This window comes from Leptodactylus fuscus, chromosome 1 (assembly GCF_031893055.1).
Source record: "Leptodactylus fuscus isolate aLepFus1 chromosome 1, aLepFus1.hap2, whole genome shotgun sequence".
In the NCBI taxonomy this organism is placed as follows: domain Eukaryota; kingdom Metazoa; phylum Chordata; class Amphibia; order Anura; family Leptodactylidae; genus Leptodactylus; species Leptodactylus fuscus.
In genome coordinates this window covers 249,114,027-249,141,756 of record NC_134265.1, presented here as the reverse complement: position 1 = coordinate 249,141,756, position 27,730 = coordinate 249,114,027, and the positions used below count along the sequence as shown (strand labels likewise).

Here is a 27,730-nt window from a genome sequence, read left to right as displayed (position 1 = left end):
AGTATGTCAATTATATCTACTGAAACTCCGGTAGTTTCCCTATAGATATAATTGAAGCAGAAAGTCTGCAGAGGAAACCTCTGTGAATTTTCTGTGGAAAGTGCTGTGGGAAGGTTCACGATGCATTGCCACCACAGTTTTTCCCGCAGTGATTTGCATACTGCGGCATGCTACATGGAGTTTTGGCCTAACAGTATGGCCAAATGGAATACATTTCTCGGGAATCTGTGGCACATCACTGAATCTTACAGGAAAAACTGAGCTACTTGCAAACTTAACAAAACTTGGTTTCATCTATGGATTTTTCAGGAGTTCATTATATGTACCCTGTTTCCCCGAAAATAAGACACCCCCCCCTTCACCTTCTGGATCACATACAACCGGCAGTCATGCCGGCACTCCGCTAATTGTTCCCCGCTTCGTTTGCCGATTGTTCCCCGCTCCAGCCACTGCATAAAACATCCCCCGAAAATAAGAAAGGTCATATATTTCGTTAGCTAATTAATTATAAGAACATGTCTTATTTTTGGGGAAACAGGGTATGTCTTCTTGGCAGATGGCGCACTGCTCCATGATGGCACTCCGATGTTGATGGGTGTATGCAGATGCTTAAGGGGGAAAAAGTAAAGACATTAAATACTGTATTCTGCACCATTTTGTGGACCAAATGTGGCCATTAACATGCCTCGCATGTGCTGTTTTTTACAGATCCAAGATATTAACAATTATTTTAATTTGGCTTAAAAAAAAATTTGTAGTTCGAAACACGTCCATAAAATCTGTGGAGAACATGGACACCACACAACAGTAAATAACAAATGTCTGAATATGCCTTTATCCTTTCCATTATACGTACCCATTACTTGTTGACTTTCTGATTCATTTTCGTTTTGGCTTCTATGAAATAATTGATATTCCCCCTCCCATTGGTAAAACTGAATTATAATGTGAGGAAACAGGTCTTACAATTCAATCAGATGATAATTCTCCCTGTTCTCCCAGTCATTACTGGAATTTAACCAAATAAAGTGACAGACACCATTTAGCATATCTAATGGGCCTGAATTCTGCGACTTTAATCTGCCTAATCCCCAACTGCTGCTTGTAAACAGATTACCACAGAAAATCTAATTTTGCTGAGTTTCTTGCACTAGGTTGTATACACTACATGTTTTGGTCTCTCTATTGTGTTTGATGGCAGACAGTGAGCTATGTACATCTGTTCCGCTTCGCTCCATTTGCATAGTTTATGCTGCAAGGTTCACGTCATGTCATGTAACAATAATGTCATGTAACAATAATGTGGTTTATATTCCAATCATCCTACTATGCAAAAAGTAAATATATCAGAAAATATTGATGGGGTAAATGATACCCATATTTAACAACATATTGTGCCACCTGACCAAGAATCAAAGAAAGAAACAGTATAACAACCAGTTGTAATATTGAGGATTACAAGTTCGATATTCATGCTAGACTTGATATTATACGTGGTGTGAAGGGGCCAAACAGAAATTACACATAACTGGTATCATGGTGTTGTGTATGTGATTCATTTGATCTTTACTTACATAGTGCCACCATATTCCACAACGACATCATTGAATGTCCCAATTAGGTCTCATCATGTAAATTCGCTATTACTGTGTCCTTGGCTGGATCGAAACTGCAAGCAAACAGTACTCACTACCCTGTTTCCCCGAAAATAAGACATGTTCTTATAATTAATTAGCTAACGAAATATATGACCTTTCTTATTTTCGGGGGATGTTTTATGCAGCGGCTGGAGCGGGGAACAATCGGCAAACGAAGCGGGGAACAATTAGCGGAGTGCCGGCATGACTGCCGGTTGTATGTGATCCAGAAGGTGAAGGGGGGGTTGTCTTATTTTTGGGGAAACAGGGTATTCGTAGTACTGTCAGGTCCACAAGGGATGAGGTTTTTTGGTCTTTTATTATTTTAGTTTAATTTTATTTTAATTAGATTTTTACCGTACAGCAACCATGTGTAGTGAATGAATACCGAAAACAATTGACTAACTACAAACAGTATTTATATGACAATGTTGGGTGATTTCATAGCTTTTGGTGTGCTTTGGGTGTGGTACAAAGTTTTCATTCAGCTTTTGCATTAGACTAAGACTATCTTTTTTCCGTGCAGTGTCCAAGTCATGCGGAGAGAAAAGTATTTCAAGCAGCACTTTTCTCTCCACATGATTCGTGCGAACACGGCACGGGAAACTGCTTTCATTGCTCACCGCTTTTTAATGCGTTCAGTATTCCGTTCGAGGTGTCCCCAAGACTTCCTGAATGGAATCCCGAACACAGATATGAACCAGGCCTTAGAAGAGCAGAAAAAGAGATTTCTCATGAATACATATTACTGTAATATATACATAATATTGTAGTTATGTAAAGTGTGTTGAAATGACAATGCCCATATCAGTCCAGTGATACCTGGGGAAAAAATCAATAGCTGTAAATTTGTTCTTTGTGAGCATGGTCTAAAGGTTCCCATGCACATAAAGGAAAAGTTAGATAAAGCTCATGAGTTTAATGCACTGCCTACCAATAAGTATTTGGACACCTGTGGTAAAATAGAAAAACAGCATTTATTCATATTGAATAGTTGGTAGACCCCAGCAGATACTTCCTTACGGATGGTATTGATCAACACAATACTCCCAGATGCCTGCTGAAACTCCTGGTGTATGTGAGCCATCGGTTGGGTGTGGTTTCTCTGGCCAGCACTCGTCGGTCTCTATCTCCCAGTTTTGAGGGTCTGCCGAGTCGGGGCACATTCCGACAATCACCGTTCACCTTCCACTTCCTAATCACATAGGTCACTTTCAATTTTGCATAATTTAGTTCACTTGCTATGTCCCTTATGTCCCTTATGGACAACTCTGCACTTTGTGGCATCTTGCATGCAACTAATGCCAATACACTAATGCCAATCCTGTTTCCTTTTTAACAGTGGAAGGCATAACATACATCACGACCACAGATATCTTCATTTGCATGGGTGTCCAAATACTTATTGGTAGACAGTGTATGTTGCCACTATACAAGTGAGCAAAATGAATCATATACAGTCCTATGAAAAAGTTTGGGCACCCCTATTAATCTTAATCATTTTTAGTTCTAAATATTTTGGTATTTGCAACAGCCATTTCAGTTTGATATATCTAATAACTGATGGACACAGTAATATTTCAGGATTGAAATGAGGTTTATTGTACTAACAGAAAATGCGCAATATGCATTAAACCAAAATTTGACCGGTGCAAAAGTATGGGCACCTCAACAGAAAAGTGACATTAATATTTAGTAGATCCTCCTTTTGCAAAGATAACAGCCTCTAGTCGCTTCCTGTAGCTTTTAATCAGTTCCTGGATCCTGGATAAAGGTATTTTGGACAAACAATTCAAGTTCAGTTAAGTTTGATGGTCGCCGAGCATGGACAGCCCGCTTCAAATCATCCCACAGATGTTCAATGATATTCAGGTCTGGGGACTGGGATGGCCATTCCAGAACATTGTAATTGTTCCTCTGCATGAATACCTGAGGATTTGGAGTGGTGTTTTGGATCATTGTCTTGCTGAAATATCCATCCCCGGCGTAACTTCAACTTCGTCACTGATTCTTGAACATTATTCTCAAGAATCTGCTGATACTGAGTGGAATCCATGCGACCCTCAACTTTAACAAGATTCCCGGTGCCGGCATTGGCCACACAGCCCCAAAGCATGATGGAACCTCCACCAAATTTTACAGTGGGTAGCATGTGTTTTTCTTGGAATGCTGTTTCTTTTTGGATGCCATGCATAACGCCTTTTTTTTATAACCAAACAACTCAATTTTTGTTTCCAAAATGAAGCTGCCTTGTCCAAATGTGCTTTTTCATACCTCAGGCAACTCTATTTGTGGCGTACGTGCAGAAACGGCTTCTTTCTCATCACTCTCCCATACAGCTTCTATTTGTGCAAAGTGCGCTGTATAGTTGACCGATGCACAGTGACACCATCTGCAGCAAGATGATGCTGCAGCTCTTTGGAGGTGGTCTGTGGATTGTCCTTGACTGTTCTCACCATTCTTCTTCTCTGCCTTTCTGATATTTTTCTTGGCCTGCCACTTCTGGGCTTAACAAGAACTGTCCCTGTGGTCTTCCATTTCCTTACTATGTTCCTCACAGTGGAAACTGACAGGTTAAATCTCTGAGACAACGTTTTGTATCCTTCCCCTGAACAACTATGTTGAACAATCTTTGTTTTCAGATCATTTGAGAGCGGGCTGTCCATGTTCGGCGACCATCAAACTTAACTGAACTTGAATTGTTTTGTAGAAAGAAATGGTCCAAAATACCTTCATCCAGGATCCAGGAACTGATTAAAAGCTACAGGAAGTGACTAGAGGCTGTTATCTTTGCAAAAGGAGGATGTACTAAATATTAATGTCACTTTTCTGTTGAGGTGCTCATATTTTTGCACTGGTCAAATTTTGGTTTAATGCATATTGCACATTTTCTGTTAGTACAATAAACCTCATTTCAATCCTGAAATATTACTGTGTCCATCAGTTATTAGATATATCAAACTGAAATGGCTGTTGCAAACACCAAAATATTTAGAACTAAAAATGATTAAGATTAATAGGGGTGCCCAAACTTTTTCATAGGACTGTAAATGTGTATGGGTGCCACCTGACTCTATCCCAAAAATTGATGTGGAAAGTAGATATCAAATGTGTTGATTTTACCACCAGAAGTGAAGCCATCTAGCTATTGTATGACAGCTATTAGCTCAGTTACCTTTACCATTCTTGGACACTGCTAGACTGTGCAGATCTCAGGATTCAAACAATATTGAGTTCAATACTGTGCCTCATGAGGTCACAACTGATGGCACCCAGAGTGCCTGTGACTCTGTGGTTCTATACAATACCACACAAGGACTGTCCTGTATTCACGATACAGTTTAATGTGTGCACCTAGTGTGGAGGTTCTTCCATTATTTGTATTGTCTGCTCAAAGAATATAGCTGGATTATTAAATGGAGGAAAAGTAGGGTTTCTAATCAGTCCCAGATGTCATGACTGGTTCAGTTTTCAAAGTCAGCGCAACCATATTACAAGTCCTAGTAAACATATAAATATGTAGGGAAAGAAAATATTTATATGGCTAAATTGAGTTTAATGTACAAATACTGCATAAATCCATGTTTACTGCATTTTTTTTGCTCTAAATCAGCCGTCTGTAGTACATTTATGCCCTGAGTAAAGATCTAAATGCTAACGTTCAGGCTGTGTTTAATTTTATAAGCAGTTTGTAAATGAGAGACTGTTTTCTTTCGATCGTGGTGTAACATGAGTTATGTGCCCTTCCTCTAAAAGAAATAAAGTAACAAAAAGGCAAATTCTTTCTTTAGTGCTAACAGTATTGCCACATTTATGGAGGCATATCATTGAGGTTTTTGTCTATGAATAGATTTCAACTGTGACTCAAACTTAGAGCTTGTTTTTAAGAATAATTTAATGAATTACTGGAATAGCAATTTACTAATGTAATTGTTAGAGATGAGCGAGTAGTGTTCGATCGAGTAGGTGTTCGATCGAATACTACGGTATTCAAAATACTCGTACTTGATCGAACACTATTAGCTGTTCGAAGTTTAAGGTTTGATGCAGAACCAGCGTTAATTGGCAGAATGCTATACATTGCCAATCAACGCTGGTTCTTCTCTTTCCTTTAGAAGTCTTCTCCGTGCAGCGTCCCTGCGGCGTCTTCCGGCTGGAATTCATTCTGCCTAGGCATCCAGCCTAGGCAGAGCCGACTGCGCATGCGCGGGCATGCCCTCGTATGCGCAGTCGGCTCTGCTCAGGCGTCGGGCCGGGCAGAGCTGACTGCGCATGTCTGTGCATGACCGCACATGTGCAGTCGGCTCTGCCTAGGCCCCGATGCCTAGGCAGAGTGAATTCCAGCTGGAAGAAGACGCGGGGATGCTGCGCCGGGAGAAGACTTCAAGGAGAATCCAGCCCGACCGCCACTTGTGGACTTGGTAAGTATAATTTTATCGAATTTTGCGTACCCCTGAAACAAGCATTTCCCCCCATAAACTATAATGGGGTTCAAAATCCGTTCGAACAGTCGAACAGTGTGCGGCTGTTCGAATCGGATTTCGAACCTCGGACATTTTAGTGTTCGCTCATCTCAGTAATTATATTTGCCGACTGTTCCATGCGAGTCCATTCCAAATTATACAGCACCACTGTGGACGGTATTCGGGATCTTGTAAACTATGGCTATATTTACAAGGAACCTACCAGAAATGTGTACGTGTAGCCCTAAAGAAAATATGGGTCCCTCCTTCATCTAGGGGGAGACCTACGCAAATACTGATCAAAATTGCCTAATGGAGTATTTTAAAAAATGGGTTTTAAAATCCAAATTGTGCTAAATATTCTTGGATCATGCAAAAAAGATTAGTTCAAAGATCCAGTAAAACAGATGTTTGGAATAAATGTAACAATACAGAAACTGCAGAAGAGCAATCTGTAGATAATACATATGAAATATGGGAATATAAGCGCTACTTATAGTCTGGCTTATGTTCAGCAGTGAACGTTTGGGAAAAAGTGACACTACAGATATTTGTGTAATGTCTGTACATTTTGAAATATGTTACAGCAATGTGTAGACGGAATGGGTATTTCATTTTACTTCCAACTACAAATGACCTTGCTTTATTACATAATGGAAAACTGTTGGCTGCAATGTTTATGACAAACTGAAATAGGAAAGAGACTAAAAGGGGGGGAAAATGATCTTTGACTATTACACCATTAAAATGCTTGATTTAAGGTGTATTAGACAGCTAAAAAATCTGATGTATATGTATAGACACTTTAAATTTGCTTAGACTCTTTCTTAGGCTGAGGGCCCACATTACGGAAACGTAGCTTTTTTTTGGTCATTCCAACTTGGTTGACAAGTCTTCGACATGTAGCTTTTTTGTTTCAGATTTTGCCATGGTTTGACCAAAAGCCAAGAATGGTAAATATGTGGGAAGTATTTGCGATTCTACCTTTTATTAAATCCACTCCTGGCTTTGGATATAAAAAAAAAAGCAGCAAAATCTGCATCTGTGTTTCTGCAAAGTGAGACGTCAGCCTTAGGCTAAGGCTCTTTGTAGCGAGCCACAGCTAGAAAGCCATGCAGAAAAGACCATTGGGGGAACGCATCACGTTTTTTTATGCAGTGCTTTTACATAAAGTCTGAAGAGTTTACCTTTGCAACCTTTCTGTTCCTCTTATGCCTATACAGAAAATGCTGGCATCTCCGTAGATATAATTGACATGCTGCGATGGACATAAATGCAACTAATGGGTGGGATTAGCCACCTTGCAGATACTGTAATATGTAGCGATTTTTTGCCGCAGCGTTTCCGCGTGTTTGCAACAAGGGACCTTAGTCTTAGGATGCTTTCACATACAGTTTTTATTTTTGTAAAACAGCACTGTAATTTTGAGCCAAATCCATGCAGTAGGTGGATCCAGCTGGAATGAGAAGTACAAGTCCTTCCTTCCTTATTTTTTTTCTTGATTCCTTTGAATCTACTCCTCGCTTTGGCTCAAAAACCTGCATGAAAAAACTAGCAATCTGCTTACGTGCACAGATCCATGAGCGTTTATAAATCCATATTCAATGTGTATATTCTATGTACAGAGCTGACAGTCTTAATACCATATAAATGAATCATTATAAGGTCTGAGATTTATTTCTGTAATAAAAATGTAATAATAGTGACCCCAGTGTCTTGCGACCTATCTCTGCATTAGTGATTGTTTCTATATCTGTTGTCTTATGCTATAGTTTTGGGTATACTACTCTCGCAGGCAGCGCTCATCAATATTTAGCAGGCAGCTGCTTCCATACAGTTTAAGGCTTCTGCTAATTTGACAAGGTCAGAAGTGGCATCATTCACATTACAAAGAATTGCAGGATGTGAGGCTAAGTTTTCCTCAAATTAATCAGTAAATCATTAACGTCTCTGTCACTAGAAAAGTATCCTAACTACTGCCACTGTCCTAGTCAATCAATAGTGTTAGATAGGGGATACAGGTCCGTATCTCCCATAGGAACAACTAACCCTTTTTGCTAATTCCATCCTTACTGATAGAGAATCTGCTCTAACTCCTCAGTTAATCCCTTTGTTCAATGTATGTATGTGATTAAACCGTACAGTTTATTCAACGTTGTGTATTATATAGCTGTATATATGGCCATACAACCAGGTAATGTGAATAGCACGTTAAATAGTGTATGTCTAGAATAGAGAATCTAAAGCCAATTCTGAAGTCAGCTGAACACCATGTCTATTTTACTGTAAAGCAGCCCACACACTTCCCTTTTTACAGCACAGGGTGTTTTATAGAACGAGGCTGATAACATAAACTCATAGAATCATACAGTATTAAGTCCCTTTTCATAGAAGTGCAATGAACCTGTCTTCTGTGGTCACAGACGGTATTGGATATCTCAAAATATCACCTGTAAATACTGCAATTGTCTTCAGTTCTAAAAATGTCAAATTAAAATACTCAGGTTATTCTTCTGTTTCTGAGAAGGTGACAATGGCCAACATGGCTGCCATCCCAACATTCACATGTGTATGTACATAGCGTCTCCTGAAACTATGCATAAATATGCAGTGATATGACCCCACCACCAAATGTAATGGCTACTATGTGGGAAGTCACCCAGCTTTCCCAGAAACAGAGCTTTGATTACTTCCCCTTTTTTGCACTTGGGGAATCAGCCTTAGGGCTAGTTCACACGTGGGCAAAGGGGAGTTTTTTGACAGCGGATTTCGCTTCAAAATCAGCCCCTTTACAATGGAGCCCTATGTGAACAGCTAGCTTTTTTTTTCCGCTAGCTTTTTTTTTCCACTAGCTTTTTTTTTCTGCTAGTTATTTTTCAGCTAGCAGAAAAAAGAAGCGACATGACCTTTCTTCAGGCGTTTTCCGCCTGAAGCAATAGAAGTGAATGGGAGGTAAAAACCGTGCGTTTTTTTCCGCGCATTTTTTTGCAAAAATAAGCGACGCGGTTTTTTGCAAAAAAACGCGCGGAAAAAAAAACGCTAGCGGTTTTTTCAACCCATTCACTCATATGGGAGGGGAAAACAGCCTGGCTTTTTTTGGAAGCGGTTTTTACAAAAAAAGCTCCAAAAAAAGCTTGGCAATGTAAAAAAAAAGCTTCCTAATTAGGAAGCGTTTTTTTTCAGGAGCAAAATAAGCCAGGAGGTTTTTACGTGTGAACTAGCCCTTAGGGTCCATTCACAAAGAGTTTTTTTGATGAGGAATTTGGCGAGGAAAAAATCTGCTTCAGGAAATTTTCCAATTCCACTTGGATTTTTGCCAATTCCAAACCATTTTTTTTTTTAACCAGACAAAAAGTCGGACATGCAGCACTTTGTGTCCAGTTAAAAAAAAAAAACAGGTTCACGGCGGACATGTACAAAATGTTACGAGCGCTCAGGTTTGAGAACTGGCTGTCGGGTTTCCGTCCCTGTCTAGTTTCTCGGGGCAGAAGACGGAAACCCAGCAGGATTGCCTAAAGCGGACATGGGCCCAGGTGTGAACCCGCCCTTAGGGTGCATTCACACTGAGTATACGCTAAGCTCTTTCTGAACGTAAAACACGTTCAGAATGAGCGTGTACAAAGCAGATCCCATTCATTTCTATGGGAGCCGGCATACGTGCGCTCCCCATTGAAATGAATGGGCTGCTTTTTCCCTATTGCTTTCAATGTGATATGTGCGTATCACATTGAAAGCAATAGGGGAAAAAGCCTCCCATTCATTTCAATGGGGAGCGCACGTATGCCGGCTCCCATAGAAATGAATGGGATCTACTTTGTGCGCGCTCATTCTGAATGTGTTTTATGTTCAGAATGAGCTGAGCATATGCTCAGTGTGAATGCACCCTTACAGTGTTTTGCAGTATTTTTTTTTTTTTTTTTTAAACTACATATGCAGCGATTTTGATCTTGCCATTTTTGTTCCATTTTTGGTCTTTTTGCTCTGGTTATGATGTTCCTCGTTGCCATTTTCTTCCCATAGGCTTCTCTATAGAACTTGATAAAATACATTACATTTATAAATGTCACCAAAATTGCTTGTGAAAAAAAGCAACTAAAACTGGCTAAAACTCTGTGAACTTGGAATTTTTTTACAAGCACAAATAAGTGTGTGAAGGATCTGTTAAGAGTATTTGGATTCACTAACAGTCATGTGCGGCTCCCATACAACATAGTAGAAGTTCCTTAATGCGTCTAATTTTACTGAAGAGTTTGCTCTTTATTGGATGTGACCTACTTATCACGACAGGACCAATAAATTCTCAAGCAGTTTGTCCTCAGCATGATCTCCCTGCACAAGTGAGAAGGCCTTTCTAGTAGTATGTGGAGTTTGCCGTTACTTTGCAGTCTGTTCTATCTTTGTAAGATTATACTCCGGCTCTCACTGAAGTTTACAAAAGAATGAAGAGTTTACTTCATAACTTTGATGTCAATTGTCAACCCCCTAGTGTTTTTGTGCAATTAAAGGCCTCCAAGACAGGAGTCTCAAAGATCTAACTTATCATCACTCGCTCATGAAAAACGACTCCAAAGCCTTAGCTGGTTACGCATATTTCTATTCCACGCAACTTTCTGCATTTGGTTTTCTTGAAAGCATCTACTGATTGACACTTTAGAAAGCTTCATTACTGATTTCATTTACAGTGGCATAACTAGCATTGGCTCATTGCACACAAGGAAATATCTACAGGTCACTCGCAACGTGCTTCAACCCAAAGAGAATGACATGTACTGTGTCTATCTCCCACTGCCTTATTGTATATCGAGATTGTACAAATGTTTGCAGTAAGTGAAAGGAAATGTATAGCCATGTGTGGGTGGATAAAACCAGCTCCCATCTAGTTACTTTGTTCTGCAGTGGGGTGAGAAGTGTGCGTTCTTAGCATTCTCAATACATAAGTCGTTTACTTCTTTGTAGACATCATTGACCTTTAAGGAGAAACTTCCCCCATTTCTGGTGTATTCAGAACCTTTTCATTATGTTACATGTTCTACAATACTATATACAGTATATACAGATGGAGGCTTTTTTACCTTGAATCTGATAACTTGCTGCATTGTAATATCTCAAGACAAAAACATAAGCAATATAGGCCCTACTTACCGTTACCTTTGTTTGGTATTAAATAGATATTATTTACGTCAAGTTAGGTCAGAAAGATTGTATTGTCAGAAGTAGTGACGTGTAAGATAGGCCAAAAAATAAAAGAAATATTTAAGGACTTGTTTTCTGCCATATATATATATATATATATATATATATATATATATATGTTATGTGCCATCCCTATTTCACTCACTTTCATGTACCTATATCTACAAGATGCTACTGTCATTGTTCATAAATTGTTCATATACAAAGACCATAGCACCACTGAACTTTTGTATAAATGATATACGTCTGTGTTTTATTACAGAGTTTCCTAGACCCGGCCAACAGGACCCGAGACCAGGTCAGTTTATAGTAAAAAGAATTTAATTTCTACGTCTTATCTATATGACACTTGCATTTACTTCCTAAGCTCACAGGATTTATCCAATAGTAAGTAAAGCAGAACCATTCCCTGCGTGCAGATCTTAGACTGAGATTATTATTTTGATCAAATAATATTTATTGAAATTTTTGTAGTACAAAATTGACGATACTAAGCACACTCAATTTCAACCCACTGTTTCCCTTCAAGCCAACAACCGATATTATTTGTAGTGGATCCCCCCATCTTATGTCTGGTCACTGGACCTCCACCTGGCAGTAGAAATATCTCACAGGTTTAGTTTATTCTCCACTAATATAATATTAGCAGAAACGTGAGCAAATCCAATGGAATTAGAATAGGTAGTTTATCCAAAGGATGGGAGAGGATGTGAAGTAAAGGGGTATAAGCGTACTTTTGGAACCTTGTTCTCCTAATTATTTCAGAATAAGGTAAAAATAAAAACCCATAAGGCATGAGCCAAATTGCCCCTGAAAAAATCCCTTTTGTTGGCACATTCAAATAACTCTGTATTAAGGATAAGCAAATCGATTCAGATAAAACTGGATTCGAGCTGAATTTTCCAAAAGTCTCAGGCTTTATCCAGAACTGAAAGTTTTGTGGTTTGTCACCCACAAAACACTATTATATATGATCTCCATAGTGGGGGCCCAGGGGAGGTGAGTAAAAATAATGAGTTATCCTAAACTAGCTTCACTTCTCCTGGGCATCCTTGTAGTCCCCCAATGGCCTCTACAGGTCTCTTACAGCCTATGGCTGATGTCACCTGCCCTTGGATCACCTCTGAGGCTTATGATGGGGCCTCAGTGGTCACATAGGGCACACAGACATCATGACTCTTTGATCTGAAATGAAACGGAGGACTGAACCTCACAATTATTTGTTGAAATGAATCGTGTAAGGTTAGCACATCAACTTTCCAAACAAGAACCTAATTTCCTTAATGTTATTTTGTGCTAAGAATTATGTCATCCTATTATGAATCCATCATGTACTACTGCTATAACCATCTCCTGGGGTAGAGTGGCTTCACAGTTCCCATGGTAAAAAGCCTTGCTCCAACCACTGAAAGGGTTGCTTACGCACAGTCAATTCTCATCATCATATACATTACTAACAGTCAACACATACTTCTCAGCAATACCGGACAAATATAACTTGATTTCCGTAAATTGAGGGATAAATAAGATAAACTAGTGTACAAGCAAATGGAATTAACAGATACAATAACACACCATTTCCACTGGAACTGTAAGCGCAGACATTGGGATGTCAAGAGAAATCAACGTGAAACTTTTTATCTATGTAATGCCATGTTTATTAGTTTTCCATTTTCCTCTGCACAATCAGATGTTAAATAACTTTTTATGCAATTGACCCAAATGTATGTGTATCAGCAAGGGAGATTAGACTGTAAATCCCACTCTTAGCAGGGACAGATGTAAGTAACTATATACTGAACTGGATACAACATGATCATAAAACAAAGACATCAATGTGTAGATGTCTACAACTTCTAGTGGTGAAAAAACATGTATCGTATTAGTTATTGTGTGCCAGAATAATACCTTATGTGTAGGGCAGTCTTCACGGGAGTACAGTTGTAGGATAGATTCAAGGTTAATGGAAGGAAACAAATGTGCCCTAAAAACACAATTGGTAGATGACATGTCCTGTGTACATGATGCATTATAATCCCTATATGTAATACAGTAATGGGAAATAATACAATAAATTCTATCCCACTGTTAATCACACCATTAAGTTTGTAGATAGTGCTGTAACTCACAGTTTCTAATCCTACCCCTGTGCTTGTCTGTCTTTGGACCATATGTCTCTGGGTTTAATTGCCGCTAAACCAGGCGTTCCTTTGTTTTCCTAAACAAATGAATTCTACGTTCTAGCATTCCATACTCTTTTACGCGGTGACAGCCCAGAATTGTCTCATTGAGTGACGTGACCCTAATTACGCCATTTGTAATTCAGACTCCACGAGATGCACATTGTGAATAGGCTCTAGTAGCCGGCCCTTTATATTGTAATTATAACTGCGAGATGAAAGGAAATAATCATAGGTACTATGGTTTAACTAGCAATTTTACAGTCTAGCTCCAGTCTCTTACTGAACAGTTCATGTTTATGGGATTACTGTAGCATTAAGACTGCTTTATTTTTACTGCTTGTATTGCATTGTGTATAGTGTAAGCACTATGTAAATGAATCATTGTAATACAAAGGGAGGAAGAAATGTCAGAAAGAACCTGACATCATATAACTAGCGCTTGCAAATCATTTTGTCAATACTTTTTGGTATACTTGCATGAATATATTCATACTGATAAATTTTGAGTATTGAGTTTTCAGCATTTTGAGCAATATCCAATTACAATGGAGACATTGTACATTACAAATAATTAGTCTGTATCCCTGACCGTGGTTTCTGTCCTACAAGTAATACTAATGAAGAGCTGGATGGCTATAACTACACCACATAATCTGTCTGTACGGACCCTGATGAGAATATGGTGGACAACATACCAATTAGTGTGGCCGCCGCTTACCACTGGAAATGGATTCATCAATATAGACTATTGGTTTCTGCCCAAGTACTGACAAGGGTCTCAGAAAGGGTCTCTTAACTCTATGTTGTTCTCATAACTGCCATCTTTATAAGCATGAGGTTACTTGTGCCCTGCTGTTTCCACCCATTAGGTAAATCTGGGTGTGTGCAAATTCAACACAGCAATGCAATTTATTTTTTTATAAAATAAAAAATAGAAAGGTATTGAAATGTATTTTATTTATATTTTTATTTCAGACATACATTGAGCCCCGATTGTCATTATTCCTGTAATAATAATACTGTAGATTGGTCAATTACTTACTACAATATTCAGCAAATAAGTGTCTGCAAAATGGTTATGTGGGCTGCCATCTTGCCTTAGCTTTTCTTCTGTTCTGTTATTGTTATATAGCATTTATTGATATTCTTTACAGCAGTCTCATGGCCATAAGCAGCAATAGACTGGAACCAACACATTGAGGTCTATAGTTGAGTTTTCTAGACCTGCTTTGTTTGGGGATGTGTGTGTGTGTGGGGGGGGAGATAGACTGTGACAGCATTTATCAATAATTGATGTAATGATGGGTCACTATGGGTGTTATCTAAAGAGGTTCTGTCTTCTATTGAAATCCTATATATGATGCAAATGAGGTGACTGCAAAGAAAACCCCTACAGAATTGGCAAGTATCAGTCTATTTAGTAGAATCAGTGGCCAGAGAAAAGTTGTAGGATTTAGTACGCTTTTATATATAGATAGCGGCATGGAAATTTAAAATAATATCCTGAAAAGTTCTTTAAAAAAATATGTTTAACATAAAAACTTGATATTAAAGATCATTTTTTGTGACAGAAGTTACGCTAGGTTTACACCTGCATTCGGATTTCTATTTGGGAAGGAGGGGGTGTCTGCTTCGGGACCCCCAAACGGAAATCTAATCTGCTTATTAAAGTGTTTACCTTCGTAAACCCACAGACCCCACAAACTATAGAGGGGTCCGCTGGGTTAGCTGCCAAAATAGGAGGAAAATGCTGAGATAAAAGAAACAAGTGTGAACCTAGCCTTACTTTTAGTGCTGTGAGTAGACTCTATTGTACCTTTATCTGTAAAATCAATTGTTCTGTATTTGCCAGCCCTGGAGCTTCAGGGATTGTCTATCTGTGGACTGTTTTGCTGTGCCACAGGGACTGAGGTTTTGTCATGACTTAACTTCATTTGACTAGGTGAGTGTGTATCAATTTTGGATTTTTGTTTGTAACAAAAACTCTGTTTTAAGTCTGCAATGACACAGTGGAATTTCATAGAAAAGGAAGCAGGCTTGAGGAAAAGTGTCTGTTGGGTTGCTCTCCTCTCTGTCCCTGCTTAACTGGCAATTAATCCCCATCTCAGATGTTAGTAAAACTATATTTTCAGTGAAATACCGCAGTGTTTCAGAGTAAAACATAAGGGTTGGTGCATCAAAACTTGCATTTGCCATATCAGTCTTGACTAGAGATGAGCGAACACCGTTCGATCGAATAGGTATTCGATCGATTATCAGGCCGTTCAAGATATTCGTTCCCAATTGAATACCAGGCAGCATACGCAGTAAAAATGTGTATCCCTTCCCACCTTCCCTGGTGTGTTTTTTGCACCAATAACTGTGCAGGGGAGGTGGGACAGGAACTACGACAACGGAGGCAGTGAAAAAAATTGAAAAAACCCATTGGCTGCCGAAAACATGTGACCTCCCATTTATAAGAATGGCCACCGCCATATTCGCCATTTTTGCGGTCAGAGATAGGGAGATAAGCATATTTGCTGAGGACTAGATAGGCATTAGCTTCAGATAGGCAGGGAAAAACCGAAGAGCAACAACAGCTCTTCTCAGAGCTATACACTGCAGGGACAGGAGTCCAGCTTTCCACGGACAGTGGAACACAGGGATACAGAACAGTTACTTGTTGCTATATATGTGCACACCAGCTTTTGTTAGGGGTGTCCCCCCACAAAAAAGCAGGAATCCACAGCAGTTACTTCTTGCTATATACGTGACAAACAGCTTTTCTCTTACGTGTCCTCCACAAAATAGCAGGAATCCACAGCAGTTACTTCTTGCTATATACGTGACAAACAGCTTTTCTCTTATGTGTCCTCCACAAAATAGCAGGAATCCACAGCAGTTACTTCTTGCTATATACGTGACAAACAGCTTTTCTCTTACGTGTCCTCCACAAAATAGCAGGAATCCACAGCAGTTACTTCTTGCTATATATGTGACAAACAGCTTTTCTCTGGGGTGTACCCCACAAAATAGCAGGAATCCACAGCAGTTACTTCTTGCTATATACGTGAAAAACAGCTTTTATTAGGGGTGTCCCCCCAAAAAAAAAAAAAAATAGCAGGGATCCACAGAAGTTACTTCTTGCTATATACGTGACAAACAGATTTTCTCTGGGGTGTATAGACCATAAAAAGGCCATTAGTATACATCAGAAAATGCGTAAGGCTAGTGCAAGGGGACGAGGACGGGGGCATGGAAATGCAAGGTTGCGCTCAACCAACAGCGTCTATTGTGCCTACTGCTCTGTGGCAGCAAGCATTGCGCTTCCCCACAGTCTCCGGCTTGATGGCCACATTAAGTAGGGTGCAGGGTACAACCCTAAACAGGCCCGAGCACCAGGAAGAGGTGTTGCAATGGCTGGCGGACAATGCTTCCAGCACATTCTCCACCAGTCAGCCTCTACCTCAACTCCTCCTCCTAACCAACAGTCTGGTCCTCCTTCCTCACAACATGCCCATTCTTCCCAGCAACCTAATCCCACCTTTCCCACCTCCCAGGAGCTGTTTTCTGGTCCATTCACTGTCCCTCTCTCTGTCCCACCACGTCCTGAAGCACCAGAGGTAACAGATGAGTTGCTGTGTCCTGATGCACAAACACTGGAGCATCCGTTATCTCCGGTTGTTGTTGTTAACCAGCAATCAGCCCTCAGTGACGACGATGACAAGACACAGTTGCCATCAGGGCAGCCTGTTGCCATGTGCAGTGTGCAAGAGAAGGAGGAGGAGGAGCCGAGAGAGGAATTGGAAGAGGAGGTAGTGGACGACAAGGACACTGACCCAACCTGGACAGGGCGGATGTCAAGCGAGAAGAGCAGTGTAGATGTGGAGGGAAGTGCAGCACCAAAGAGGGTGGCTAGAGGTAGAGGCATGTCCAGATGCAGAGAACAGCTGCTTCACCAAAGCCAGGCCACAGCCAGCAGGGCCAAAAATGTTCCCTCTTGCAGCCAGCCTAGAAAAACTCCCACATCGAGACCACGGTCTTCGGTGGTGTGAAATTTTTTTAATGTATGTGCGGCAGACAAATGTACTGCGTTTTGCACACTCTGCAACTCGAAAATGAGTAGGGGCTCTGAAAAGAGCAACCTTACAACCACTGCCATGCACCGTCATTTGGAAGGCAAGCACTGGGCTTAGTGGCAGAGAGCAAACGCAGGACAACCGTCGTCCGGTGTTGCCGCCACTGCCTCTCCCACTGTTGCCAGTGCTGGTGCTGCAGTCCAGACCAGCAGCCAGGAAACCTCCACATGTGCCTCCACCACTTTGGAGGCTTCTCCGTCATCCTCACCTTTTCGTGACTCAGCTCCTTCTCCTGCCTTAGTTCCTTCTCCTGTACCTTCATGCGCCTCTTAACAGCAACCCACCATCTCCAAGACTTTTGAGCGCAGTCAAAAATAGAGCGCTACCCACTCCCATGCACAAGCCTTAAACGCGCACATCTCCAAACTCCTGGCCCAGGAGATGTTGCCGTTCCGGCTTGTGGAAACTCAGGCCTTCCGTGACCTGATGGCAAGTATGGCACCTCTCTATGCCATCCCTAGCCGTCATACTTCTCCTGCTGTGCCGTCCCCGCCTTGCACCAGAATGTGTCACGCAACATCAGGCGGGCCCTAAGTTCCGCAATTTGCACAAAGGTCCACTTGACCACCGACGCGTTGACAAGTGCATGCGGACAGGGACGCTACATTTCACTGACGGCACACTGGGTGAATGTAGTTGAGGCTGCGACCGGGTCACAGTCTGTGGTGGTCTACCTCATTTCCCGCCCAACATTCCTGGCAGGGGCTCTGAACCACCACCCTCCTTCTCCGCCTCCGCCATCACATCGACCCCAGCTACCTGATGAAAACGCTGCAGCACTGGCGTGGGAGATGTCAGCAGGCTCATCAACTTGGGGGACAGACAGCACACTGCCTCCGAGGTGAGGGATGCCCTCCTCGATGAGACGGCAACATGGTTTTCGCTGCTGCACCTGGGCCCAGACATGGTCGTGTGTGATAACGGCCGCAACCTGGTAGCGGCTCTGGAGCTTGCCAACCTCCAACACATTCCATGCCTGGCCCACGTGTTCAATTTAGTGGTGCAACGTTTTTTAAAAACTTATCCAAATGTACCCGAGCTACTGGTGAAAGTGCAGCGCTTGTGCGCCCACTTTCGCAAGTCTACAGTAGCCGCTGCTAGCCTCCGAAGCCTCCAGCAACACCAACATCTGCCAGAACACTGGCTGATGTGCGACATCCCCACACGATGGAACTCGATGTACCACATGTTAAGCAGAGTGTGTGAGCAGCAGAGACCCTTGATGGAAAACCATCTCCAAAACCCAAGGGTTCCTCAGAGTTAGCTCCCGCAGTTTCTGCACCCTGAGTGGCCATGGATGGCAGACTTATGCGAGATCTTGTGTGTCTTTGAGGAGTCAACCATGAGGGTCAGCTGTGACGATGCACTCGTGAGTGTCACAATTCCGCTCCTGTGTGTGATGCGAGAATCCCTCATCGCCATCGGGGATAATGCATTGGACGCTGAGAAGTCGGGCATAGGAGCACAACCATCCCAGCAGAATAGTCAGGGCACACTCCACTTCACAACGTATATTGAGGGAGTAGGAGAAGGAGGAGGATGACGAAGTTGCAGATCTCATTGTCACACAGGAGGCTAGCTAGGAAGTTCATTGCGTCCCATTGTTGCAGCGCAGTTGGGGTGAAATGGAGGAGGAAGAGGAGGAAATGGAGAGTGACCATTCCGGTGGGGGCAGCCAAGTGATGCCAAGTAACACTCTGGCACACATGGCTGAATACATGTTGGAGTGCTTTTCATCTGACAAACGCATTGTCAAAATCTTGAAGAGCAACAACTACTGGATTATTGCAATCCTCGACCCCCGGTATAAAAATAATGTTTCTAATTTTATTCCAGTAGAGGAGAGGGCCAGTCACATGAGTGATTGCCACAAGCAACTGGTGCAGAATATGATGGAGATGTTTCCATCAACTCTCATTGCCGACAGAGAGGAGAGTTCCTCCAACAGGCTTACAACTGCCATCCGGTCCACACCCGGCAGGGGCACACTCTCCAAGGTCTGGGACACATTAATGGCACCCACTCGCCAAACTACCACCACTGAGGGACCTAGTGTCACAAGGAGGGACAAGTATAGGTGCATGTTGCGGGAGTACCTGGCCAACCCCAGCCCTGTCCTCTCCGATCCCTCTGCGCCGTATACTTATTGGGTCTCCAAGTTGGATTTGTGGCTGGAACTTGCGCTGTACGCATTGGAGGTCCTTTCTTGCCCTGCCGCAAGCATGCTTTTGGAAAGGGTCTTCAGCGCAGCCGGTGGCATAATTACGGATGAGCGCAGCCGGCTGTCAGCTGACAGTGCTGACCGGCTGACGCTGATAAAAATGAACAGCCACTGGATACACCCATCATTTTCATGTCCATCGGTGTCAAGCACCCGGACATGAAGTTTCATGTGTGTGCTCACCCTCTACAATTCCTCCTCCTCATCATACTCCTCCACCATCAGCGTTGCACAATTGTGCTCCTACTAGGCTCAATCCACCCTGATTCCCCCCAACTCTGTTGGTTAGAGTTTCAATCCACCCTCATTCCCCCAAACTCTGCTGGTTAGAGTCTCAATCCACCTTGATTCCCCCCAGCTCTGCTGGTTAGAGACTTAACTCACTCCAAGGGCCCAAAACTCTGATGGTACAAAGCTCTACTCACTCTAAGGGCCTAAAACTCTGCTGGTAAGACGCTGAAGTCACCTAAAGGGCCTCAATCTCTGCTGGTAGCTCAGCTTAAGGGCCTGTAACTTAATTTTGAAAGGCTCACATTAAGGGCCATAAAAGTGAATTTTGGAAGGTCTCACCACATCAAACACACACACATACACACACGCACACACGCACACATCCACAATGACAGTTATGGGTGGGTACTGTTGGATTACTCATTGCCTATTCCATCTGTGGTTGTCATGGGCAACATGATTTAAAGGGGTGCTTGGTAATGTTTCTTTAGCTTGAATTTGGGTTTCTGTCCATCCAATTGGGGAACAAAGAAGGTTTCCAGGTATTTTCCCACTTTGATAGAGGTTTTTGAGTGTAGAAAGTGTGTAGTTGATAGATAGTGATGGTGTTGTAAAACTGTGACTTGGGCTTGTTAGATGCCCCCAGACATGCTTCCCCTGCTGTCCCAGTTGCATTGCAGAGGTGTTGTCATCATTTGCTGAGGTGTCATAGTGGACTTGGTGACCCTCCTGAGTCGAATGGTGGGTTCCCCTGAAACTATGCATTTTTCCCCATAGACTATAATAGGGTTCGATATTCAATGAAATAGTCGAATATTGAGCGGCTATTTGAAACGAATAACGAATATTTTACTGTTTGCTCATCTCTAGTCTTGACCCATTTTCTAAGATTGTGTTTAATTTAAAGGGGTATTCCCATGTACATAATCATATCTATATTTGTAGATAATTAAAAGTTAAACATTTTTTCAAATATAAGTAATTAAAAATTCTGCAGAGTTTTTTGGTGGTCATATCCATGGCAACCGATCAAGATAACAGACTGTCACCACTAAGAAAGTTAGAGAAAATCTTTAAAACTCTGCAGAATTTTTAATTACTTATATTTGAAAAAATGTTTAAAATAATTATAAAAAAATAATTTAAAAATAATTATGTAGATGGGAATAGCCCTTTAATGCCTGTCTCCTTATAAATTAGGCATCATTTATGCCAAAAAAACTGTCATAGTTCATGACATAGTTCTTTGTAATGTGGGCGCCTCACTGTTTTATCCTGTTCTGTTAGGGCTGAGACTGATGACCGGTTCACCTTAAATTGGATTAATACGGTTCACCTTAAGTTGGATTAATACCATCATCTTAAAAATTAACCTTATATATCAAAAATGGATTTTGTCAATAGCTGCCGATCAGAAGTTACTAAATTGTTCTTTTCTTTGTTTTCTTTTTTCATCACAGACCTATATTCTATAGAATTCCTGTTGTTTACATAATTGCATGGAAATTAGTCTACATTCTGATGTATTCTGTCAGAAAAACCACTAAAAATACATTTGCATTAAAAGATTCACAGCTTCGCACTTTTAGTTTAAAGTTGGGTTAACAAGAAACATCTAGTTTTGCATTCTGTATAGAGACAGAAAAAAATGTGTTCTGGCTTTACATAATCCTTTAAAATGCACAGGGCATTAAAGAAAGTGGTTTTCCTTCCTCTGGGTTCCTTATCCACTCTATAGCACACTCACTGCTTCCATCTTGCACACTCAGAAGACAGCTAAGTTCTGTGTAGGCAGGTTAACATCACATCATTAATGGCTTTCAAACTTTTCCTTGTGAAGGGCAATCATAGAAATGTACCTGAGATGTAATAGCTGAATGTTACAGACACAACAGACGGTGTGTAGGTGTCGCTGCTGATTGATGAATTAAAAAAGTGCAGCTTTTTGACAGATTAACATTGCCGAATGATTCTAATGAGCTCTTATAGCTGTCCTTATTATTTTGTACCGAACACAAAGTTTAGGTTTGGATTTCAAAGTTTTCAGATCACGTGACTAAATAAAATGTATAGATGTAGCAGAGTTGAGTCAGTCAAATGCAGCAACACAGAGCTGTCAACTTATTGAGATAATAACGTGGAAGACTGGAGAGACAAGTCGGGATTGACAGGGCTGCATGTACAATATCTCTTAAAGGGGTATTCCCACGCCGCATACTCACCAGTCTTCACTGCTGTAAAATCTTCTTTCTTCCTGGTTTCTTGCATCATTTGGAGTGCAGGGTTTCACATGCAACCTGCCGTTTAGCTCCGCCGCCAAATTATCTTGTAGCTCCGCCCACCCATATTGGACTATGAAGTACAGGCAGGAGCAACTCCATTCTGTGTTACATACAGGGACTGCCTGTCTCTGCCATAATTAACACAATTGAATTAGCTAACCTGATAACTGGGAGAACAGAAGACGAGTTCAGAAATGAAAGCAGCTCCTCTCCCCTATCTGATAGCAGGGAGGTCACATGGTGTAGACACAGGAATAGCTAGAAACACAGGCTCACTCCCGTGCACTTAGCCCCTCCTCCCTCCCCCCTGAGAGCAGCAGATACATCAGTTGACTTTTGAGCACATAAGTCAAGGGCTGTGTCAACAAAGAATTGAATAAAGTAAGATAGTGGACAAACAAAGCAGTTTTGCTGAAGCAGTGTATTTAGGAAAAGTCTTACATCCACATTAACAAGCAGTATAGATAGGATCCTTGTGATGGGACAACCCCTTTAAGAATTAGTGTGTTATGTCTTCTCCCGAATGAACTCCTGCGCTGTCCTCTGGCCTCATTATACGGTGCTGGAGGCATGTCCACTCATGATTATCTACTCCCAAACTCTTGTCATTCTGTGATGGAACTGTTAGAGTTAACTTTTGCGTGCTTGTGATTGACAGTTTATCTGCCAATCAAGCCTGGAGAAGGTTCTGGACTTCCTTGAACTGGCCATCAGCCCACATATGGTTAATGGCTATTGTGTCTCAGACCTTGCTAAGTGTTTCCCTTGCTCTTGTATTGTATTTACTGACCTCTGCTTTTTGGCTACTCTGTTGGATTGTGATTTGGTACTGTTTAGTCTCTATGGTTTGTTGTCATGTCCTGATCTGTTGATCACTTATCTAGTGTAGGTTTGTCGTTCAGTTGTCCCTGTCATTAGGACAGTTGCGGCAAATAGGTAGGGACATGGAGTGGGACTAGGTTTAGATCTCACTATCTATGTCTTCTCTTTCCCTAGAATTACCTTCAGGCAATTCTAACCGAGTGTACTTGAAGGGTAATATGGTGCTTGCTACTGAACAATGCCAGGATGTTGCATAATGCACTTGCTGATTATAAAAATACTTTTTTGAAACTCTTCATTGCTAATGGAATTTTGCCTAACAAAAACATTTGCATTAAAAAAAATCTACAATGTAAGCATGTTATGTTTGATTTTACATAGGGCTGCAGGTGATATCGAAATGAGGGGTTTCCTTGCGTCTGAACTAATAAAAAGAAATTGATAGCTGTTACAGTGACGTGTTGTACAAGTTCTTCTATGGACAGTCAATGTGGACCCACTACTGCTTGCTGTAATCCAGAGCTGAGTCATGTCATGCTATGCTTGGCTGCAGAAGTGACATGTCATTCAAATAGATGACCATACAAATCAACACCCCAGGACCCTAAATCCTTATCTAAAAGGGAAATATATAAATATACATATCACTTTTTAGATCATAGTCATACAATTTTAAGCTTTGGGACCTGCCATCTGCAACATGTATTTGCTGTTTATAATACTGATATCTTCTTCTGCAGAAGATACATGTAACATGGTTGCAAACCCTTATAGCTAACTACCCCACTATTAGCCACATATTGAAATCTCCTTTAATTCACAATAAAAACACAATTTTGAAATACCAGAATCAGTACTTCTACATTTGTACATGCTAGAGAAGTTACTGATACAGACATAATTGCAGTGAGACAATACAAGCTGCATTTACCACATTATTATTAAGTAAAAATATGGGATAAAAGGGCATTTTTAAAGTAATGTTCTATCGAATATCCCAGAACCATTGCTAGTTCAGATGCTAACTCAGAGGACAGTAAATCGTAATGTCTTTATATATGAGTTGTGAGATTTGATGAAAGTCATGTAAAACAATGAACTCTTTCAGAGCTTGGATAAATCATGGTGCAGTTGCTGAAAACTCTCCACGGTTTATTTTCTTAGGACTGCGTCTAACCCTGCTTGCTCATAAAAGCTTAACTATGAAAGGAAATTGGTCAAGAAGTCTTGAATTGGCTTTTTATCCATTGACCTGTGTTTGGTATATCTGATGACCTATTAGACCTTGGCATCTCAGTTTCCATAGGTATAATCAATATACTGTTTTAAGTCTACTAGGTTCTAGTCAGTCTTTACTAATTCATTTTTTTCCCTGTGTTAGTTAAAGTATATTAAAGTCACATATTGTTTGGGAAATCCTGTATCACATTAGTCTACCGATGGACTGTCACCTGTATCAACGCACTGATATATACTGTACATCAAGAATATATGAATACACATCGAGCCTTCAAAAAACAAAACAAAACTATTTCTTAGTCAAGATGGCAGGTGGAGCAGGATCCCCTAAAAGTTCTGCTGTTATCTAATGTCTTCAATAGAGGAAACAACATTTTAAAAGATATTTACACAGATAGGTGGCACCAAGGTATCTTACGCTTACTTATCTCTTCCCTCGGTAGAAATTATCGGACAATTCAATACAGCAGAATGGAATTTTTATTGGGGGAGTTGTAGAAGATCTTATCTTACATCTATTGCAATTTTAGCATACCTAAATTATTGCTTTGATTATGGGGATATTGTCACTCCTTAGGGAGAGACCACCATATAGGTCTGTGGAGTCTTACAAAGCCATTTTCGCTCCACTGTGGGGGATTATGGAAAGAATATGCAAATATGTTTCCCAGGATGTAAAAAGGGAAATACTGCCTCTGTATGCTGCCCTCTATGGGAAGCTCCCTTGAACATCATGTCCGACTTTATTTAATCGCTTGCGGTTGATAAATATACTATAAAGACAAAAGTATCTCGACACCAACACATTACATCTAAAGGGGCTTAGTGTCATATGAAGGAAGAGAATCTCCTCTTTCATATGACACCAAAACATATGCCTAACAGAAGCATTTCCCCATTCAGAAGACATGCTTACTAGGCTGACTCAAACATTTACATGTATGGGAGAGTCAGGAGTGATAGCCAAACCAACTTTCAACAGTTATCTGAAGTGAATGAATTCTAGACTTCCATTGCTCTCAATGAGTACTTTTTTGTACCATGGTTACAACAATTCACAATGTCAACTGCATTTCAACTTGAGATGAGTGCACTGTCAGGACTTGGTGGCGCAGGTCCAAGACACATTTCAGGTCGAACAAGTTCAGTATGAACCAGACCTTAAAATGGATTAACACTTAGTGTAGAACACTCACATGGCTACTAGAAACCTATATATCCAATTTCTAGCTCACTACAGGAAACACAGCCAAAGTTATGTTATGTCAAAGTGAAAATAACATTATTATACTCTGAGATCAGACCCCAGAGTATAATAAGTGGAGGCTTAGAAGAGGTGTAAAAAAAAAGTCATACTCACCTTCTGTTACCTCTCTTGTGCCTCCTTGCAGCATCCAGCAATCTGTCTCCGCATCCTCAGTATCGTCTGGTGCTCTCCTGTGATGTCATGTATCCAGGGTCACCACCTATGCTTGGGCCTCAACAGTGACATTGGCACACAGAGTGTCAGGATGAATCTCCATTTGCTCGGTTTCATTAAAAATAAAAAGACACAATTTGGAATATTCAGGTCAAGCCCTGCTTAGTACGAGTCAGTTTGCCAATCTCTAATTTCAATTATTAGCAATAATTCTTATATGTGTTGCCAACTTTACTTTGATGATGCAATAGGTAGATTCATAACAAAAGTGTGATGCAAGGGTCCCATGAATCCTGGGAAAAAGGACAAGAGTAAACTCAATCTGAGATTACAGTGGTCATACTTCCATCTATCATGTGTTTTAGCATTGCTATTTGACATAATATAGACGTTCATCATAGGAAATATAATCCCATTTCCACTAATTGCTCTGCCGATAATACCATTGATTATAGATATTCTCCACTTCAGACATCCCTGCTTGTTAGAAGCGACATTTGGTAATAAGTGTTCAATTTCTCTGCAGCACAACCACAGGGGAAGTGATGCATAACACTGTGTCCATTCACATCAATGGATTGCCTGTATAAGGTAGGGCAGGACAGGTCCTCCAGATCAGGATATGTACTTTATAGCTGCTCTCCACTCCAGCAAAGACAAGAGGATCCTGAATTCCCTTATATGTTATTTGAAGGCAAGTTTTGTAAATGAGACAACCCTTTATATTTTACTGATAACCCCACTTGGGTAAAGCTAAAGCAAACTGATTAGTTTCTCATGCTCCACTGTAGTTTTGCCCACTTTAAGTCATTTTTTTATGATTTCCATATTTAACATGTTTGAATACCAAGTACTATTTTCTGCTTAGTAGTTTAATATAGTTTATGTCTCATTTGATTAATATGGTTAAAATTAATAAACAATTGAACAAAATATTTGCAGGGATGGGAGAATTCATGCAGAAAAAGTTGAACTTCTGTACTTGTGAAGCACATGTTCTTGCAAACACTGAATTCATTTAATCTCTTCTTGATGAAACATGATGTCATTTTGTGGAAGGTGCGGACATGAGATGGGCGGCTGTTCCAGGACACTGGTAATAAATATTTAAACCTCTGAAACAACTTTCACATCAGCCCTGCAAACTGTAAATGAATGCTGTGATGTCTCTACAAGTCTGCACAGACTAGAATGGATTGCGTAGTTAAAGGGCTACACGATCTAGAGTATGACGCTTACCATATGAAATGAGATAAATAAATATGGATGATGTATACATAAATATGAGATAGATAGATAGATAGATAGATAGATAGATAGATAGATAGATAGATAGATATGTAATAAACAGATATGAGATAGATCAATTAAATCATAGATAGAAAAATACATTTGATGGATAGATGGATACAACATATATCGGTAGATAGCTAGCTAGATAGATAGATGAATCATAGATAGATAGATAGATTAGATAGATAGATCGATAGAACATAGATAGACAGATAGACATATAGATAAGATAGATAGATGATAGATAGATAGATAGATAGATCACAGATAGATAGATCATAGATAGATAGATGGATCACAGATAGATATATATCATAGATATTGATAGAAAGAAAGATAGTTCTACATAAATAGAGATAGATAGATAGATAGATAGATAGATAGATAGATAGATAGATGATAGACATGTTCACTATGTGGGAAATGCTTTTGTAGATTAATAAATATAAATATAAATACATAGCTATAAATAAATAAATAAATAAATAAATAAATAAATAAATATAGTCTATAAATTTAAAAACTCAATGTACAGTTACTTTGACTATAGTCCTGACTTGAACTGTAGCCTGCAAACATGTTTTGTTATTTATCAGTGAAATTCCACAGCTTACTGCTAGAGGAAACC

General features: G+C 40.5%; 1 protein-coding gene across 2 annotated transcripts in view; it reads left to right on the top strand.

The window, feature by feature from the left end:
• Positions 1-27,730, top strand: part of UNC5C (unc-5 netrin receptor C) — a 325,165-nt gene that overhangs the window by 57,257 nt on the left and 240,178 nt on the right. The window contains exon 2 of one of the 2 annotated variants that reach the window (XM_075285559.1): positions 11,556-11,591. The exons of the other annotated variant lie outside the window; for it this stretch is intronic. Coding sequence (XP_075141660.1) covers positions 11,556-11,591 — 36 coding nt within the window. The remainder of the gene's footprint in view (positions 1-11,555; positions 11,592-27,730) is intronic. 2 annotated transcript variants of the gene reach the window in all.